Here is a 17,068-nt window from a genome sequence, read left to right as displayed (position 1 = left end):
TTTCCAGTGATTTTGTTATTAGTTTTTTTTGGCATAGAGCGGAAAGAAAAGGCAGTACAAGAGTCCTACCTTTTGGTAAATCTGAATGACATGTTTCTACAACAGAATCAGACAAAGAAACAGTGAAAATGGTGAAAGGAGGAGTGAGAGGAGGGAGAGGGGATGAGGATCTGAGTGAGGGAACAAAAATGGGGTGATTGGAATCATCAACAGTGGTATCTTTAACTAATTGATTATCAAATGATTTCAATTCCTCATTTTTGTTCAGTCATTGCAGGAGTCGCTGCCCTGGCTGCCACTTTAAGAGCCTTTAGGGCGGTGATTGATTATCATCGTCATCGTTTGCTGATTATTCCCTTCTTTCCAAGTTATTTTTGGGGATTGAACACGCCAGAAAATTAAATTAAAATAACCTACAGCCAATAGGAGAAGAAGTATTCAGTTGGGCTGCTTTTAACTACTATTTTTACTATAGATTCTCTCTTTCTATCTTTAAATCAATCTGTTAATTGTCTTAAAATGTCAGAGATGTGTTTAAAAAAATGTCCCTCCACTTATTCACTTATTTAATAACAAGTGATGCAGAATGACCCGCGTTTTATGCATGATTGTGTTCATTTCTTTAATTTAATAACTTTATGTGCTGCAGAGTAGTTTAGTCTATAATAACATTTAATTAACGCTACTCAAGCCGTTAAAGAATGTAGAGGAGAATCTTTAAGATTCTCTCTGAGATGTAGGAGAGTAGAAGTGTAAGGTAGCACAAATTGAAAATACTCAAGCAGAGTAAATGTACGTAGTTATTTTCCACCGCTGACTGAAGCACAAAGTCTTAAATGTTTTGTGCAACCCAACGCTCCCACACCTCCAGATATTCAGCTTAATAAAGCATAAGAAAAGCAGTCAATATTCACATTTAAGATGCATGTTTATTTCATTTATGGCTGAATCATTTATTTATTTATTCATTAAAAGTTCCTTCCACAAGCTCCTGTCTACTTGTGAAACAATGGTGTGAATAAAATCCAGATTTAGACCGAAAAACACCAACTCAAGGAGCTATTTTTAAGAATATTCAGGGCATGAGAAAATCTCTTCATGACTTTTATGCAAGAAAATGAATCAGCAAACCTTTCTAGAATTATAGCCGTTACTATTAAAAATACCACGCATTTGTTATAAAAAAACAGGTCAAATTGAGGCTCGTTCAGAGTGCTTTCATGTCTCTGTGGCAGGCGTCCAGGCAGCGACGGATAAACAATATAGATTTGAGAATAAATCACATCGTACAGGACAGTGAAGGGATCCCAAAGCATGTCATCAATCATCCTAACGCTACAAGGCACTGTGTCGATTGGCTTTTAATTTGAAAAGACAGTCACAGGAGAGTAGGCAGAGGGCTGGAGTCTGTCTGCTTTCTATTTCCGGGTTTAAAGTAGTTAAATGTTGTCTTTAATTGATGGTTTTAGATTTCAAAGCAAACAGAAAGAGCTAAACCCCAACCCTTTGGCGCTAGCGTGTCATGAGGTGTGTTTTGTTTCTGGCTTACCTGCGGGTGAGTTTGGAGGTGAGTTTGGAGAACAGGTTGCTGGTTCCACGGCTGCGGGTCTGGGAGAGCGGGGTGGCGTCGTGGGAGAGAGTGGGTGAGGCGGGGGGGCCGTTGTAGGTGGCCGTGCGGCGGTCTCTCAGCTGGCCGCCGTGGAAGGTGCTCCGGCTGGCCGTTCCTCGCGGGAAACGCAGGCGGTCGGGGGTGGTGGCGTTGGCGATGCTGTTGATCGACGCCACCGGGTTCCTCTGGCCGCCGGGGGAGGCTGCAACACTGCTGAGGGGGAGGGAGGAAGGAGAGGGGGAGAGTTAGGGTGAGAGTTGCAGTAAGAAAGCTGTTCACTGCAGGCGGGCTCCCTCGCTGTATCGCTGGGTTCATTAGTCTTTTAGTTATTAAAGGTACAGTACGTGTGAAGGAGCGTCTACCTTATATTTATAGAGGATTCTACTGAGGCGTGTTGGGACTATTTGTGCTTGAATAAAAACACATCACTGCTGGGTAGTGGGGATAATATTACCAGGAATTGATCAGATTTTCTGAGTTCAAAGCTATTTATTTAGTAGAGAAAATCTTGGATGTTTTCTGAGATAAAAGGTGGTACATTTACAAGAATCTTTGTCGATGATCCAAATTGCTTCACTTTGTAAAGATCAAACTCCCAGTATTAAACAGGGATGCCACGATGTGTGTGAAACCGTATGAAACATGGAGATATTTTGCATTTGTTCACTGTGATCCGAGGCGAGAAGTACTTCCTTATTGCTAAATTTGTTTGCCAAGTATCATTTTATCCAGCTATCCACTGCAGGGATCAGTCACAGTGACTATGTTATTGTAAATGTTATGTGTGATTTTATCCTCTCAGAGAATATTCTATTTGGTCCTATTAATATGCAGCTTGAATCTACATTTTTCACTTTTTCTCAGAATAATTACACTCTTTAACCTTTTCCCCAATTTCCTATAAATAAAATTAATAATTTAAAGGTGCAGTTCTGCATTTCAGATATCTTCTGTGAAATTCCCCTCCCAAAAAAGTGACAGTGAAAACCAAAGATTGCTGTTTGGTTTGATACACAAGCATGCTGCTGCTGCAAATGGCATCTTAAAAAACTAGAGTTTGTTATTCCTACAGAAGCTGGATTTCTAAAGGGTTTTAAGTAAATGATTCTTGCATGTTAGAGGTCAACAGGGTAGGAAATTAAAGAAAACTGTAAAGCATCCAATTACATAAGCTGGTGGATTGAGTATAAAGAGAAAGTTGCCACGTGAACCTTCTCATAACAACGTCTCTGGATCCATGATTGCTGGAGAGAGACATTACTGTTGAGTTTTAATGTATTTTATGCAGTTCCATCATTTCTGATATATTGCAGACATCTTTACGGCCAATATCTCTCAAACCTATCACATAAAAACAGTCTAAATTTAAATAAATCACAACAGGTCAAGCAAAAAAGATGTATTCTGATTTTTGCGGAACTTTCCCTGTAAATACAATGCAAAAACTCACCAGCCAAAGATAATTTAAGGAAAATAAAAGGCTGTAAAAGTGAAGAGGGATTTAATTTCCCACCCTGAACACCAAGCTCCTGACATGCACAATGAGAGGAGTGAGTGTAGTCCCGGATGAGTTAGAGTCTAAACAGAAACAGACGATGGGGGATGGGGGATGGGGGGGGACTCGGCTCATCGTGTCGGACACCAACAGGTGGAGGAGGATCCAGACGGAGAAGATCAGGGGGTCAGAGGTCACGGCAGAGGATGAGGAGGAGAGATCGGGAGCGGAGCTGTGAAGAGTTCTGTTATTTTGCAAAGGTCTGCAGCGAGACACGAGCTGCTCCAGTTTTTGGTTGGCAGAAGGGGAGATGATGCAGACGTGGAAAAATATCATCACACACAGAGTTCAGGAGCTCGTTCAACAACGCCTGGCAGCTTGATTTCAGTGTGAGGATCATATTTTTCTCTACATGTGCCTCCACTTTGATCAGTGTCTGAAACCAACACGTTTAGACGCAGGTGAAAGGGTTTGTTTCTGGAGGATAAATAACTAAAGTTCATCTACTGCAGAAATATATGATGTTATATAGTTATAACTGTTTGCTTTACACATTTTCCCCACTGGATGAGTATCCGCTCTAATTTTGTCGCCCCTCCTATCCCACTTTTTGATCCAGTTTAAGTAAAGTTATTTTGCTTCACTCGTTTGCTGTAGAGCCACCGTTAATGCATGACACTGCACCTTCATGTCACTCTCAACAATGCATGGTAAAGTGTTGACAATGCCACTCAGGGTAAGCTCATATATAATAGGTTAGATTAAGATATCTTCTGCAGTTGTTTTGAACGACGACTTACGTTGCAAAACAATGACGACACACTTTTACCAACCGGTTTTAAGAGAAAAACGTCGTCTAGCAGGTTAGTTTTGGTTTGATGTTAAGAAAACATGCCGTGCAGAAGTGAAGTAGTCTGTTGTACAGTTGCAGAGGCATGTTATGAAGCCAACTGCGGCCCTTTCGTTTACTCAGAAAGGCCAAAAACTGCAGCATTTGAGGTTCACAGCAACTCAGTTCATTTCTTCTGTAAACTACACTTACAATAGGGTTGCTATACCTTTTTTAAAATCCAAATTCATGCTTTTTAATGCTTAGATCGTACCCTTTTTTACACTTTGTACTTGCAAGTAGAGCACCTGCTCACTGTTTATGCATAAAAAGTGTGTTTTCTAGCTAGAAATTGCTTGTGTGTGTTAAGTCGATTCAAATTATACTGCACAAGTTGTTTGAAGACAGAGGTTTTTATATATTTTTGCTGTTGTTATAGGCAGCCACCATATACACTTCTATTTCTCAAGACTTTTAACTGTTTCTTTATCATAGAGTCATGCTAGAAAAACATAATCTCTTTCGAGAATTAAAATATAACATTTGGTGAGCTGTTCTAGAACAAATTACTTCCTTTTGGGCACAACGTATTCCTTAAAGTGGTTCTACGCTCCTTCAAAGTGTATTTTCCTTTCACCTGCAGATTTCAGACACTGACAACCAGAAACTAAGTCGCCCCCCTTTCCGTTCTTTGCAGGAAACGGTGTCCATGGTTTAGTGGCGGGTTACAGAGTGAAGCTGGCTGGATGTGTGGGTTAGCGAGGGGCCGGAGAGGGGCGGAGACATGAGACAGACGGGGGGTTTTTTTTTTGGAGGCCCTGCCGTCTTACTTGGGCGAGTAGAAGTCCAGAGCGTAGTAGGAGTGGGGCAGCGTGGCCCAGCCCGCCTGGCCCATGTACAACGGGCCGACGTTTTGATACCTCAGCCGCACCGAGCTGGACGAGGCCGCGAACGCAGCGGCCGCAAAGCCAGAGGAGGAGGAGGAGGAGGAGGAGGAGGGGCTAGTGGCACAAGCCATCTCGGTCATGCTGCTCATGCCACAGTAAAAACAAAACCCCCCCACCAAACCAGAAACACACAGGCAGAAATGAAAAAACAAGGTGATGAGAAAAGGGGAAAGTGAGTAAAAGACAGAAAAAAGGAAGAGAAATAAATAAAAAAGGATGAAACACAAAGGAGTGTTTTCGTAGGAGTGCTTGAGTTACGCTGATGTTTGAGTTCAGTGTGAGTTGAGAAGGCTCATATGTTTGTGTACGCATATTTATTAGCATTGTATTTGACCATTATAAGCATTGGATCTCAATAATGACAGCTCTTGAACTAAAAGATGTGACTCTTCTCTTGTTAGAAAGAGAAAGCTCTGAATAAAAGTACAAAAATACTCGCTCCACTGGAAAGGGATGCACAAAAAGGAAAAATTCATCTAGAAATAAAAAGCAGTTCTTGAATAAAAGCTTTCTAGTGTCATTAAGTTTTTGTTTGGATGCATCAGGCCCTCAAATGCGAGTTAATAAGGTTTGTGTTTTTCCATATTGCTGGGTAGAAGGCGCTCTAAATAAAAACATACTGGCCTCCATATAAGGTTCCACATTAACGTAGAGGCTCGATAATCTCCATAAATACCGTTCTTAACTAAAAGTTTGTGAGTGGACTCCGAGTTTACGTTGTCTTTAGAAATGAAACCGGGTCAAGGTCGACAAAAACATCCTCTCACCTGTTCTCCTTCCCGTTGGGGATGACTGAGAGGCGGTCAGCGTTGTTTCTGTCGCTGCAGACGTACGTGTTCCTCCGGGTCATTCCTGCCGACGCAGTGTTATTCTGGGGAGGGAAATCAGAGGTGATACTAAAATTAATATATTTATTTTAGTTAGGACTCAAAAAAAGGACTCTTGACACCTTAAGTAAAAATGCAAGCACATTTAAGGTGTTGGAATCAAGCCTTTTATAGGAAAATATTCAAAATCAAGCAAATTCAGACGGGGAAATGAAATGATGTTTTGGGCGTGTGGTAATTATTTAACTCTGCTAGAATTAATTAGGTTATCCTCTTTAACCACTGGATAAACGAGGTAAATGAGTATTGTATCTGTATCTTAGCTGATATGGTAACTCACGCTGGGGCCGGTGGTGACGCCTTTCCTGCGGTCGGGGATGTCGGCCTTGTTGGGGTTGTTGGCGTTGCCCAGCAGGGGGCTGGCGGGCGGCGCTCCGCGGCTCCCCGGGGTGCTGGGTTTACGCAGCTGGACGCCTCCTTCCTCCTTGACGCTGTTCTCCGCCGTGGTGGTCTGACTCCTCTTCGGGTGAGACATCCCTGGGGGAACGTTCTGACCGACTGTGGGGAGGAACAGGGAGGCAGATGTGAGGCGCGGTGACTCAGACATGCTGTTTGTACCTCTGGCGAAAAAATACTTCTTTAAAAAATGTGTGTTTATCCAAACTGAGACGACCTAGATTTGGGAGTAATGAGTCAAAGTGACTGAGGATGTGATCATCAGCACATTCGTGTATTTAAAGAACGCAGGGGGATTGAGTTCAAAGTTGATAGAAATGTCTCAGTTATGTTTAAATGCTAATTAATTCGATTCAAGCCACAATTGTCTGTAAAAAGTAGATGTGTGGCTTGAGCTGATGTATTGAGTTGATAAGTCGGTCAACAGATAAGTATTGAACAACCATTTGGATGATTGCTTAGGTTCAAAGTCATAATTCATTATTTGCTGGTTTTCTTAGAGTTAAGCTTAATTTATTTGCTAGTTTTGTTTGATCTACAGTCCCAAAAAAAACCTAATTTATCAACTTGGACTCGTTAAATATCCATCATAGTTTCACAGACATCTTAAAGACTGACCAATCTTTGAAATTGAGAGATAATTGGCAGCTTGTTTAATAATAAAATAACCTTTGGATGCATCTCTAAGTGTCGAACTGTGATTGCAACTTCTGAAATGTTGTGTGAGGAAACAATACACACACCTATGGTCTTATTTAAAAAGGTGATTGTATAATTTCCATTTCTTTTAAACTGCAGATGTAACAGGAAGAGGAAAGCAGTACGAACTGAGGTCATTAACAAAGCGTTCTGTCAGAGTGGACAGCACTGAGCTGTGCAAATAAGCTGAAGGTTAAAGGGCCTCCGTCAGGGGACCGTGTTTGACTTAACAGATTGTTATCAGCCAGACAAAGAGCTACTGACTGGAACAAAGTTTATCAGCAGGGAGAGGCACAGCACAGTTTGAGCTCAGGGTTTTTCGAATGTTTGATATTGAGGAGGTGTGATTCTGATTCTGATTCTGTGTCCTACTGATCCCACAAAAAGATCGCCAGGCTTTGAAGCTACATTTCATAGTGGTCCACATATAAATGACAACTTCTTCATCAGTAACGGGATCAATGGGGTCCAAAAACACTTGACCCCGTTGACTTACATCGTCGTCTGCAAATCAGCAAAAAAAATTCTCCTTCATCCTCGTCCTCCTCACCTTGTTCGCTGTAACGTCTCTGCTTGTGGTTGGAGGAGGAGACGCTCCTCTGGACTTTGAGGTGTGAGGGCGACTGTCCGTTGAGCTCGCTGTTGGGCCTCGGTTTGGCCAGAGAGATGTTACTGCTGGAGGCCGACTCACTGGGCTCCATCTGGGACAAAACACAGAGCACAGGTACATGAGCGCGGTTAATAATGAGCTGTAGTTACTCAAATACATATTTAAACGCGCTTCCTTTACTTGACTATATACATTTTTGAAAGCGCTCATCATGCAGATTTAGCTTGTTGATACAAAAAAAGTTATTTGAACCACACATCTGTTTGTTGCCCTCTCATTAAAGATTTGCAGGCCCACTGTAATGCACTGCTCCTGTTTATAAACTGCACGGATCAGAGGTCGGTGTGTTTACCTCGGAGGCCTTCCTGCCCAGCAGCAGGTAGGTGGCTGTGATCTCGTCGTACTTCATCTTAGCCAGAGACTCCTGGATCTCCTCCAGGTTGTAGCCCATCCCCACCATCACATCTGGAGGGAAAACACAAAAACATGAGCTCATTTAATACATTACAACCAGAAGTTTAACAAAGCAGGATTTATACTCGAAAACGACAAAGCATAAGAGGTTTTTGCTCAATATGCAATAGAAACACTTCTCTTGGTTGTCGGTAGTTCATTCTCTAACCTCTAAATGTTTTGTTGTAGCAAATGACTTTAAGCTTTAAGACAAAAACGATCGACTTCTATAAATAACTCTGATTAAAGTTAAGATTGAACCCGTGTCATTGTTTTGTTGCCATGTTGTTTCCAGTAGAGCTTCCTGATTAAAGACAACTAAACAAATACAAAACAAACGTAAATTCAAAACGATGCTTCTTCAGAGACCTAACTGGGATGTTAGGAGTAATGAGTAAATCCATCGCAGCATGTCTCTGATTTTAGTGAAGTGGGAAAGTGAATCACATTTTCTCTAGTGCTGCACATAATGTGATGATTTAAGAGTTAATGTCCCGTGAAATCACCCTAAAAAGCCCTGAATCCCTCTGGTGTACGGATGAGCAAAAACTGGAGTGGCTGCTTAAGTTTGATCATTATTCTAAAAAGCCTGGAAATAAAGCAGAATTATTTTTATGTGAATAGCAGAGTATATATATCTATAATTAGTGTGTTTTCGGAGCTCTCTCCTCCTCCCAGTACTACATACTTAATGTCTCTGTCAGTGATTTATGAATTTTGATGCACTAAATGATGGTGATAAGACTGTGATGAATACTCTAGTAGTTTTTCTATTTTGAGAATGAAAACGCTGCACTCTGATCCTGGCTTGTATGAATATTTGGTGTCTTTGTATTATTTATTATTATTATTATTATTATTATTATTATTATTATGTGATTACCAACAGTTCTGACTTTACAAGTGAAATTAGGCATTGCAATCACGCAGCACGACTTGTATTTCTGCAGGATTCTGCTTTCCGAAGCCCAAAATAAAGACCGCTGCACCTTTTGAGCAAGTCTTCTATAATTAAATGTTGTTCAAAACACCAGAAACCCAACAAATTAAAATGACTCATGTTGTCAGACAGATTTCTCTGCATGTCGGGGTGGAACAGCCTCTCAGGCAGTGTGCGATCATCACGTCACATTTAAAAGTCTCCGCACTAATGCCATTATTCTCGGTGGGTTGGCAGCTCTCCTCTGCAGCCCTTCACTGACTGACATCTTCTAAATTTAGGCAAATTAAATCTTTACACATCAACACGAAGTAATCCAGCCTGGCAGACACGACAAATATAAGTAAACTATAAAAAGAAAAACACGTCTTAAATGAAACTAAAAGCTTCTATTCTGGAAACATTTCAGCCTCACTTTATATAATGATGATGATGATGATGATGATGTCATTGTTCAGTCTAATAAAATGTCCATAACAGTATCCAAGCATTTGTTATCTTGTTTTGTCATACTTAAAGTCAAAAAGTAGATGTGATATCTTTGAAAAATCATCATATTGAGCTTTGACTTCTTTTTTCTTCCTGATTTAGTTTGAATTAATGTCCCTGATTGATTAAGTGCCATTTTTTCTTGCTCTGATTTCCTCAACAGGCATCACATTTGGTTTTCTGAGAGGATAAAAAGCACACTTTTTTGGGACGCATTGCAGCGCTCTCGCATAATACTGGACCACTTCCGGAGAAAGTTGTCCCCATCACTCACTAAAGACACGGGGAGGAAAGTCCAAGGTTGAAAAACAATGAAGATTCCCTTCGGACATTTTCCTCCAAAAGACTTAAAAATATGTTGTTTTTTCATTTGGAGGTTTATGTAATGTTTGAACTGCATTATTTAGGATCCAGGGATTCCTCAGAAGCATTAACAAAGCTCGTCCCCACTTTCTCTGTGCACTGACAGCAAACCCCAGCTGCTGTTACATAAGATCTCCCCCGATCACAGCCTTCATCCAGGGCACGATGGGAGGCTTTTCCTCCCTCTGTCCTCCCCCCTCCTCCTGCTCTCTCTTTGCATGCAGCAGCCCTGCTCCCGTTTATTTATTCATCAACACGTTTCATCTTCTCTTTTAAAGCTCTACAGCGCTGATATAATGAGAGCGGCTTTGTGTTGTCGAGCTGTGACCTTGCTAAACTCATTTTCTCAAGAAGCATGCAGATTTTTACAGAAAGGAGATCTTATTCCAGTCCCATAACAAGGTGACACAGCTCCCATGAGCATAAAGCTTCATTAGGAAATGCAGTGATGTGTTTTTACAGTCAAAAATCAGTGTTTTCTTTTACCTATTCTCTTCTGATCCGTGATGTCCAGCTCTGGTTCGGTGTAAGGCTTGAGCTCATCCTCTTCAAATCCTGCATTGATCCATCGATCCTTCATGATTTGCTGCAAAACCAAAAGGAGACAATTACAGACTGACTGATGCTGGATGTGTTCTGTGGTGTTATAGACCTATACAAACCAAATCTACATAGTTTTAATAAGAAATGCTCTAATAACCTTTCTAAAGAAGCCTTTCGGAGGAATATAGAGTGACTGTCGGATGCGTGCACACCAATAAAACTGTGAGAAATGTCTTTTTCTTTTTTGTCCGTTTTTCTGTTCTACTAGGGAAAGGCCTAGAGGAAGAAACTTTCAGAGGCTCCTCTCCGACCTTCACCTACAAAATGTCCCTTAAAAGAAAAATGTACCAACCAGGAAGAGGGTCAAATCTACCATGAGGAAAGACAAAACTGCTGTGAGGACACACAAAATTACTTGAGTCTGGAAAGGAGCAAAACAGCCACAGAGCAACTCAAAAAACCTCAAAATTACTACCAAGACAGACGTACCGACCAGAATACAGTTTAAGTAACAGAATAGAAACATCGTGATGACTACAACGGGACAAAAACATCTACATAGAGATGCAAAACAGCTGGAAATAGACACAAAAAGATAGAAAAATAAGTAATAATAATGATCAAATTAACCAGAAAAGAGGACAACAATTATGTTTCTCCTTTCCTGTGTAGAAGACGTGGTGTGCCCATTAAAGTGTCTGTACCCAGGGGCCCAGTGTTTCATCATCCACTTCCTGTGCATGTCGCTTTTCTCTTGCTAAATGTGTCTGAGTAATAAAAACGAGCCCATCAATGAGTCGTTCTGCATGTCAGCTTTGCTATCCACCAACTTCACCAGCTTGAGGTACAAGACACGAGTTTTAGATACTGGTGCTAATGGCTGAATCTCCATTGGATGTGAAGTTAAATGTATGCATCTGAAGATCGTCGTGAACCCTTAATGCACAACTACTTATAACTATTAATAAGACTGGCTACATCTCAATAACCTTAACTTCCTTCAATACATAAAAAAGCAGAGATTTTAGAGGATTGTTACATTTAGGTGTGTTTTCAGAGGTTGGTTAAGTTATGTTTTATGTATTGCACATTTAAAGTTGAGTTAAGTAAAAGGCGGATGTGAAAACAGCACGTACTCTGTGTGTTGCATGACCATTAGATGATTCCTCTTCCTTTCCACAGAAACATCCATATTATTCTTGGTTGCACCTCATTGCACCCTTGTTTTTAATTTGCAGCTGATCAATGGCTCTCTGGGGGGTGGGGGACTTTTAATAAAGGACTGAGCCAAAGTAATTAATTACCCCCGGTCATGCTCCGATGTAACAGACCTTCTGTCGTAATCCAGGACAAACATGTGGCATCTGAGGTGAACACGTGACCCTCAGCGTGGAGCCGACCACATTTGGTTTAACTCACCAACACTAAAGATGCAATAAAGTCTCTTCTCTGCTAACGAAACACGGAAAGCAAACATCTTTGAGTGAATGACCCATTTAAAAACACAAGACTGCCTTTAATCATGATCCAGTTCACGTGCCAAAAGTTAGGTTTTGATTTCTACTTATAATATTTGTTGACTGAACTTATAAGTGCTTCTAATTTACTACATTTCAGAGGAAGTTCAGTCATTTTTCTATTACTAAATCTATTTTACAGAGTTTTTAGGGTTATAATCAATGCTAGAGAGCCATTTTGAACACTCAAACGTATGTCACTTTCTGCTTATAGCAGCTTGAACTCCACTGAGCTGGTTTATGTAGCGCCCTGAACGCTGTGAGGAACCCTCGCCTCAGAGATCCAGGCAGAATGAAAGTGAACAACACAAGAATGGCGATGCATTATTCATGGTTACAACATCAGAAAGGAGGAGAGTGTGGGCCGGGTTGCCGGGTGGAAAACAGGAGTCTGTGGGCGTCAGAGGAGGTGATGCAGGAGGGGGGAGGCAGGCGCCCGGTGGAGGGGGAGAGGAGTTTGTTGATGGAGGAGAGATGACTTTCTCCGATGGTGCAGACGTGCTCGGGGAGTGAGATAAAAACTGTAAAAGGTATATTTACATTTTCTGCGTCCTCCCTCACCTCGAGAGTCCCCCGCTTGGTCGGGTTGAGAACCAGGAAGCGCTTGAGGAGGTTCTCGCAGTCCGTGGACATGTAGAACGGGATGCGGTACTTCCCTCGCAGCACTCGCTCACGCAGCTCCTGCAGGGAGGAACCGGGGCGTTAGCAAACCCTCTAAACATGCAATGGGTCACATTTAGTGTTGCTGAATCATCACCCAGTCTGTCCTACCTTGAGGTTCTGTCCGTCGAAGGGCAGCGACCCGCTGACCAGCGTGTACAGGATGACCCCCAGACTCCAGACGTCCACCTCCGGCCCGTCGTACTTCTTTCCCTGGAAAAGCTCCGGCGCTGCGTACGGCGGGGAGCCGCAGAACGTGTCCAGCTTGTTGCCCATCGTGAACTCGTTGCTGAATCCGAAATCTGCGATCTTGATGTTCATGTCTGCGTCGAGGAGCAGGTTCTCCGCCTGAGTGCAGACACAGGGAGGTCAAAGGTTAAGATCATATCTACATGTAGAAGTACATCTGACCAACTTAAACCTTATAGAACAGTTCATTTGGTTTATTTTAAACTGACACACATTCAGACAGTCTTTCTCTGAGCTATTTTCAAGTGCAATAAATTCAGGTTGCAGACAGAAAGTATGTCTTAAAAAGGTAAACGGGAGGGTTTAACTTTACTTAAAACAATACCTTGCCTGAAAGCAGTCAAGTGGTATTAATTCAATGTTTGATGCCTTTCTGCATCTACGGTAAAAACTGTGTATCGGCTTTGCTCGAAATACAATATTGTGCATTCCTACTTTAAATGTCTCCAAAAGATATTAAATACAGCCATATAAAAACAAAGGAAGTGGGAAGTTTAAACACTTAGAAGACAACAAGATGAGGCATTCTTGCTTAACCAATGACTTAAAGCAATTCTCTATCTATTCTCGACTAATTGATTGATCATTTGTGCTCTCATTAGGCCTTATTCAGAGTGATCTGCTTGATATGTATAGTCTGATCTCATAAAGACAGTCTTCTTTGTGAATGAAAGTGTTCAAAACATTGACGAGGATTTCCACTCCAACATCTGCTCACACATTCAGCTGAAGGCCAAAGACTAATTAGGAAACAAAGAGAGCAGAAGAAGAAACCTTCCATCGAGCACAAAGGACTGAACCATGAGCGATAAACAACACCCTAACGTCTCTGACCAAGAATCAGAAGCCAAAGAAAAGCAGTGTCAGAAGACGAGAGTGGCCGGTTCATTTGCCAGTTAAACTGCGACTGTGTTCATTGTATGTTCTCTACATCACGCCTGTGACATACTGTATGTACACCTGCCCTCATTAAACACACATGTAACACACGGAGACTCCTCTCACATCTCCCTGCTCATGGATCATTCATGAAGCTCTGCACAGGAAACAGATCGCTGCTCCTCTCCCTCTGACGGCAAGATTAAAACACTGAAGCATCAATATTTATATCTGGATTGAAGTAAAGCGGCATCAAGAAATGAAGGAGGTGCATTAACACTACAGCGTGGTGGGAATTAACATCTAAACTATTGCTTTTTGCTGCTAGAAATGAGACCTAAAACCTCATCAAAAGGCCCGAATATCGTCAGTCTGTAAGGTTTAAAGCAGAGCTACATTTACAAATCACACACATCAGCATCAGAGTACATGCAGTCAGTTTAACACATACATGTGGAAATGAGACGTTTAGTTGATATGTGTAAACTACATTGCTTTGGTCATTCATAAGGTTAGTTAAATTAGAAAAATGCAAACTATTCAGATTCTAACCATCATGGTGCAAGACAGTCATGTTGCACAACTTCAACATTTCATTATTTGCTGGTTTATCTTTCGTCCGGCATAAATCACCTTAATACTTGCCCATATATTTATAAACAAAGTATATATGGAAGTAGAGCCGCGTCCTAAATAAAGCAGGTGCATTAACACTACAATGTGGAGCAGGATATGTGAGCCTTTCAAAGATGAGCCACCTCCATCGTGCAGTGATATAAAAGAAAGAGCGGCTGTTGTTCAGATAAAAGTCAGAGAAAGGGCAGCGCAGCTCCTCATTAGCAGCATATGTTCTGCTAAGAGTCTTCCGTGGGAATATGGGAGTTTATATGGGAGTCATAAAGCACGCAACTCTGACGTCAGCTGCTCATTCCGTGACCTTTCTATCCAATACGAGTCCGGGGTAATTAGCTTCAGAAAGGTAACGACTCTTCGCATGACTTCTGATAAACATGAACACATCAGAAACATCCCGTGGTCAAATGTATATCAAACAGTTAATTGGGATGTGGAATGAAAGTGAACATGAACTCTTCTTTATGACGGTCTGAGTATAAAAAGAAAAAAGGGTCTGTTATTAAATATATAAGAGCTATATAAAAGGGTGATCCTGAGAAACTGTGGTTTGAACCGTCAATAAGGAAAGTTCTCCTAGTTCTTTTTCCAACTTTAATTAAAGTTGTTGGACACAGTATGTGCAGGTAACGTAGTATATTTACAATGTACCTATTTTTTTTAAATAAGCCTGTGACGGTTTCTGTATTTCCATTTTAGGCTACTTGATACTTCTACTCTACTACAATTCAGAGGTAAATCCTGTACTTTTACTCCACTACATTTATTTAGTACCTTCAGTTACTTTACAGATCTGGATGAATGATGTGAAGTATAAATCAGGTTTTAGTTCCACCTGGAGTAAATTCAGCAGCTACCCTACAGTATACAGAGTCATTACAGAGCTGCACCTTTACCAGCTTTGAGAACACTCTGATTTGTATATTTGGATGCTAATACTTTCATTTGAGTAACATTTTGAATGCAGGAAGTTTACTTGTTACAGAGTATTCCTACACTCTGGTACTTCTACTTTTACTAAAGTACAAGATCTGAGTACTTCTTCTTCCTCTGTATGAACTATGAACTATGACATTTTCAAGAGGTACATTTAAACAACTTAAAATACTTGGTTTAATATCATCAGGAGGTAGACTTGGTAAGTTAATTTGTCTACATTTAAAAAGAGACCGGAGAACAAAGTGATGTTGCTTTAGATAATTGCTGTACAAGTTGCTCTTTTGAACATCCCATCATGTGATTGCAAGGCATTCTGGTTGATCTCAGCTTTTGTAAAACAACGGGTAGACACTTGTTTTTGCTGTGGCTTCTCTGAACTCACCTTGAGGTCTCTGTGAACAATGTGCTTCTGGTGGCAGTACTGCACCGCCGATACGATCTGTACGAGGAAGAGAACAGAAGCACAAGTCGAGTTTACAATCTGTTCGGAGATAAAGGATGTGGTGAAGAACGAGGAGGAGGAGATGTGGTCGACAGACAGGAAAGATAAAATACAATGCAGGTGGGGCTGAAGGAGGCTGAGAAAAACGGCTTCCTGTGTGCAGAACATTTATCTTTCTCACAGTCCAGGAGACAGCCTGCAGGAACAGTACAGGCTCATAAGGGTCCTGCAGTCCTAATTTGTCCCTTTTTACAGTTTTATTTGGCTTTGTTTTGCATCTTCAGCTCCAAATTAATTTAAGTAGTTGTTCAGTATGATAATATCCTCGACTTAGTACATTAGACTGTCTCTTTCTTTAACTAACTCTGTCTTTTAGGGTAGGTAAAACAAAAACATCCAGACTTTTAAAGCCTTTTTGACAGTCCTTGCTAGGTGAGTGATGGGGACAGATGCAGGTTTGGATGTGTCTCATCAGTCTTTAAGACGACAAGAGACTTTTCCAACCCAGAAGCAGGACAGAGGACGGCGACCTGTCTGAGTCCAAGCCGAGAGCAGAGGTGTGAAAGCAGAACACTGCAGGGGGAGAAAGTACCTGTCTAAATTTAGCCCTGGCCTCTTTTTCCTTCATTCGTCCATGTGCAACCAGGTAGTCAAACACCTCTCCTGCAAAAAAGAAACAGGATTAGAGCAAAATACAGAAATAGAAGAGAGAGTGAGTCACAACTTTTAAGAATAACCTATAAAAGTAACTCCACAAAGAACTTTGCTTGAGCAGCTGGCTTGCACCGTCACCCATGTGCATGCTTTGAGGCTGTTTGTCGATCGTATTTAAGCTGCTTCCTCCACACTGAGCCTCTCCTGTAGGCAAAAAGCTGCTGCCGAGCTCGTCTCCGGCTGCAGACCCTTCCCTCGGCCCAAACTGCAGCACACTTCCAGCTATAAACGTGACGACGCCCGCCCGTGTGCTAATTGAACTCAGGTGGCCGGAGTGCATGCGTGTGTCCGAAGCAGGGCCAGAAATGGGAAGTAAAACAAAACAAGCAACAAAAATACCTCCCTCTCTTTTTCTGAATCCTTGAAACACTCCCACTCTCTCTGTGCTGACCTGAAGAGGATGTTTCCGTGCTTCAGAGTTCCAGAAAAGCAACAATTCAGCGCTGCTCTCTGACTCAGAATGTGGCAGCTAACACTTAGCATGTCAAAGCTAAAGGGCACAGTGTGTGCCGTACATAGGGATGGGATTAGGAACAAAACCAGAAAATAACAAGGACATTGTAACCTTGATGCTAGACACAAGTATGTGAAGAGAAAGAATTGAACATCTGGATCATTTTCAGCGGTAAAACAAGTTTACATGATGTTTTGTTAAATTCTGGTAGCATGATCTGGTTCCTGCATAATTCAATAATGCTGATGCTACATTTTAGGCCACAGAGGAGCTTTAAGTGCCCCTGTTTGAGTGCAAGTAGCCCCTGATTCAGCAATGTAT

At 41.5% G+C, this 17,068-nt stretch overlaps 1 protein-coding gene across 14 annotated transcripts in view; it reads right to left on the bottom strand.

The window, feature by feature from the left end:
* The window catches only part of mark3a (MAP/microtubule affinity-regulating kinase 3a), a 48,078-nt gene that overhangs the window by 7,507 nt on the left and 23,503 nt on the right, over window positions 1-17,068 (bottom strand). For 3 of the 14 annotated variants that reach the window (XM_063908086.1, XM_063908097.1, XM_063908088.1), the window contains exons 6-16: window positions 16,172-16,242; window positions 15,520-15,576; window positions 12,549-12,785; window positions 12,318-12,458; window positions 10,204-10,303; window positions 7,825-7,937; window positions 7,413-7,563; window positions 6,048-6,265; window positions 5,648-5,751; window positions 1,550-1,822; window positions 70-96 (exon numbers count right to left, since the gene is read on the bottom strand). In XM_063908086.1, the coding sequence (XP_063764156.1) occupies window positions 70-96; window positions 1,550-1,822; window positions 5,648-5,751; window positions 6,048-6,265; window positions 7,413-7,563; window positions 7,825-7,937; window positions 10,204-10,303; window positions 12,318-12,458; window positions 12,549-12,785; window positions 15,520-15,576; window positions 16,172-16,242 (1,492 nt within the window). The remainder of the gene's footprint in view (window positions 1-69; window positions 97-1,549; window positions 1,823-5,647; window positions 5,752-6,047; window positions 6,266-7,412; window positions 7,564-7,824; window positions 7,938-10,203; window positions 10,304-12,317; window positions 12,459-12,548; window positions 12,786-15,519; window positions 15,577-16,171; window positions 16,243-17,068) is intronic. The other 11 variants (XM_063908091.1, XM_063908094.1, XM_063908098.1 and 8 more) reach the window with 7 other exon arrangements.

The sequence above is a fragment of the Eleginops maclovinus genome, chromosome 19 (genome assembly GCF_036324505.1).
Source record: "Eleginops maclovinus isolate JMC-PN-2008 ecotype Puerto Natales chromosome 19, JC_Emac_rtc_rv5, whole genome shotgun sequence".
Classification (NCBI taxonomy): domain Eukaryota; kingdom Metazoa; phylum Chordata; class Actinopteri; order Perciformes; family Eleginopidae; genus Eleginops; species Eleginops maclovinus.
The sequence above is the reverse complement of the archived record's forward strand: the minus strand, read 5'-3'. Positions and strand labels throughout refer to the sequence as shown.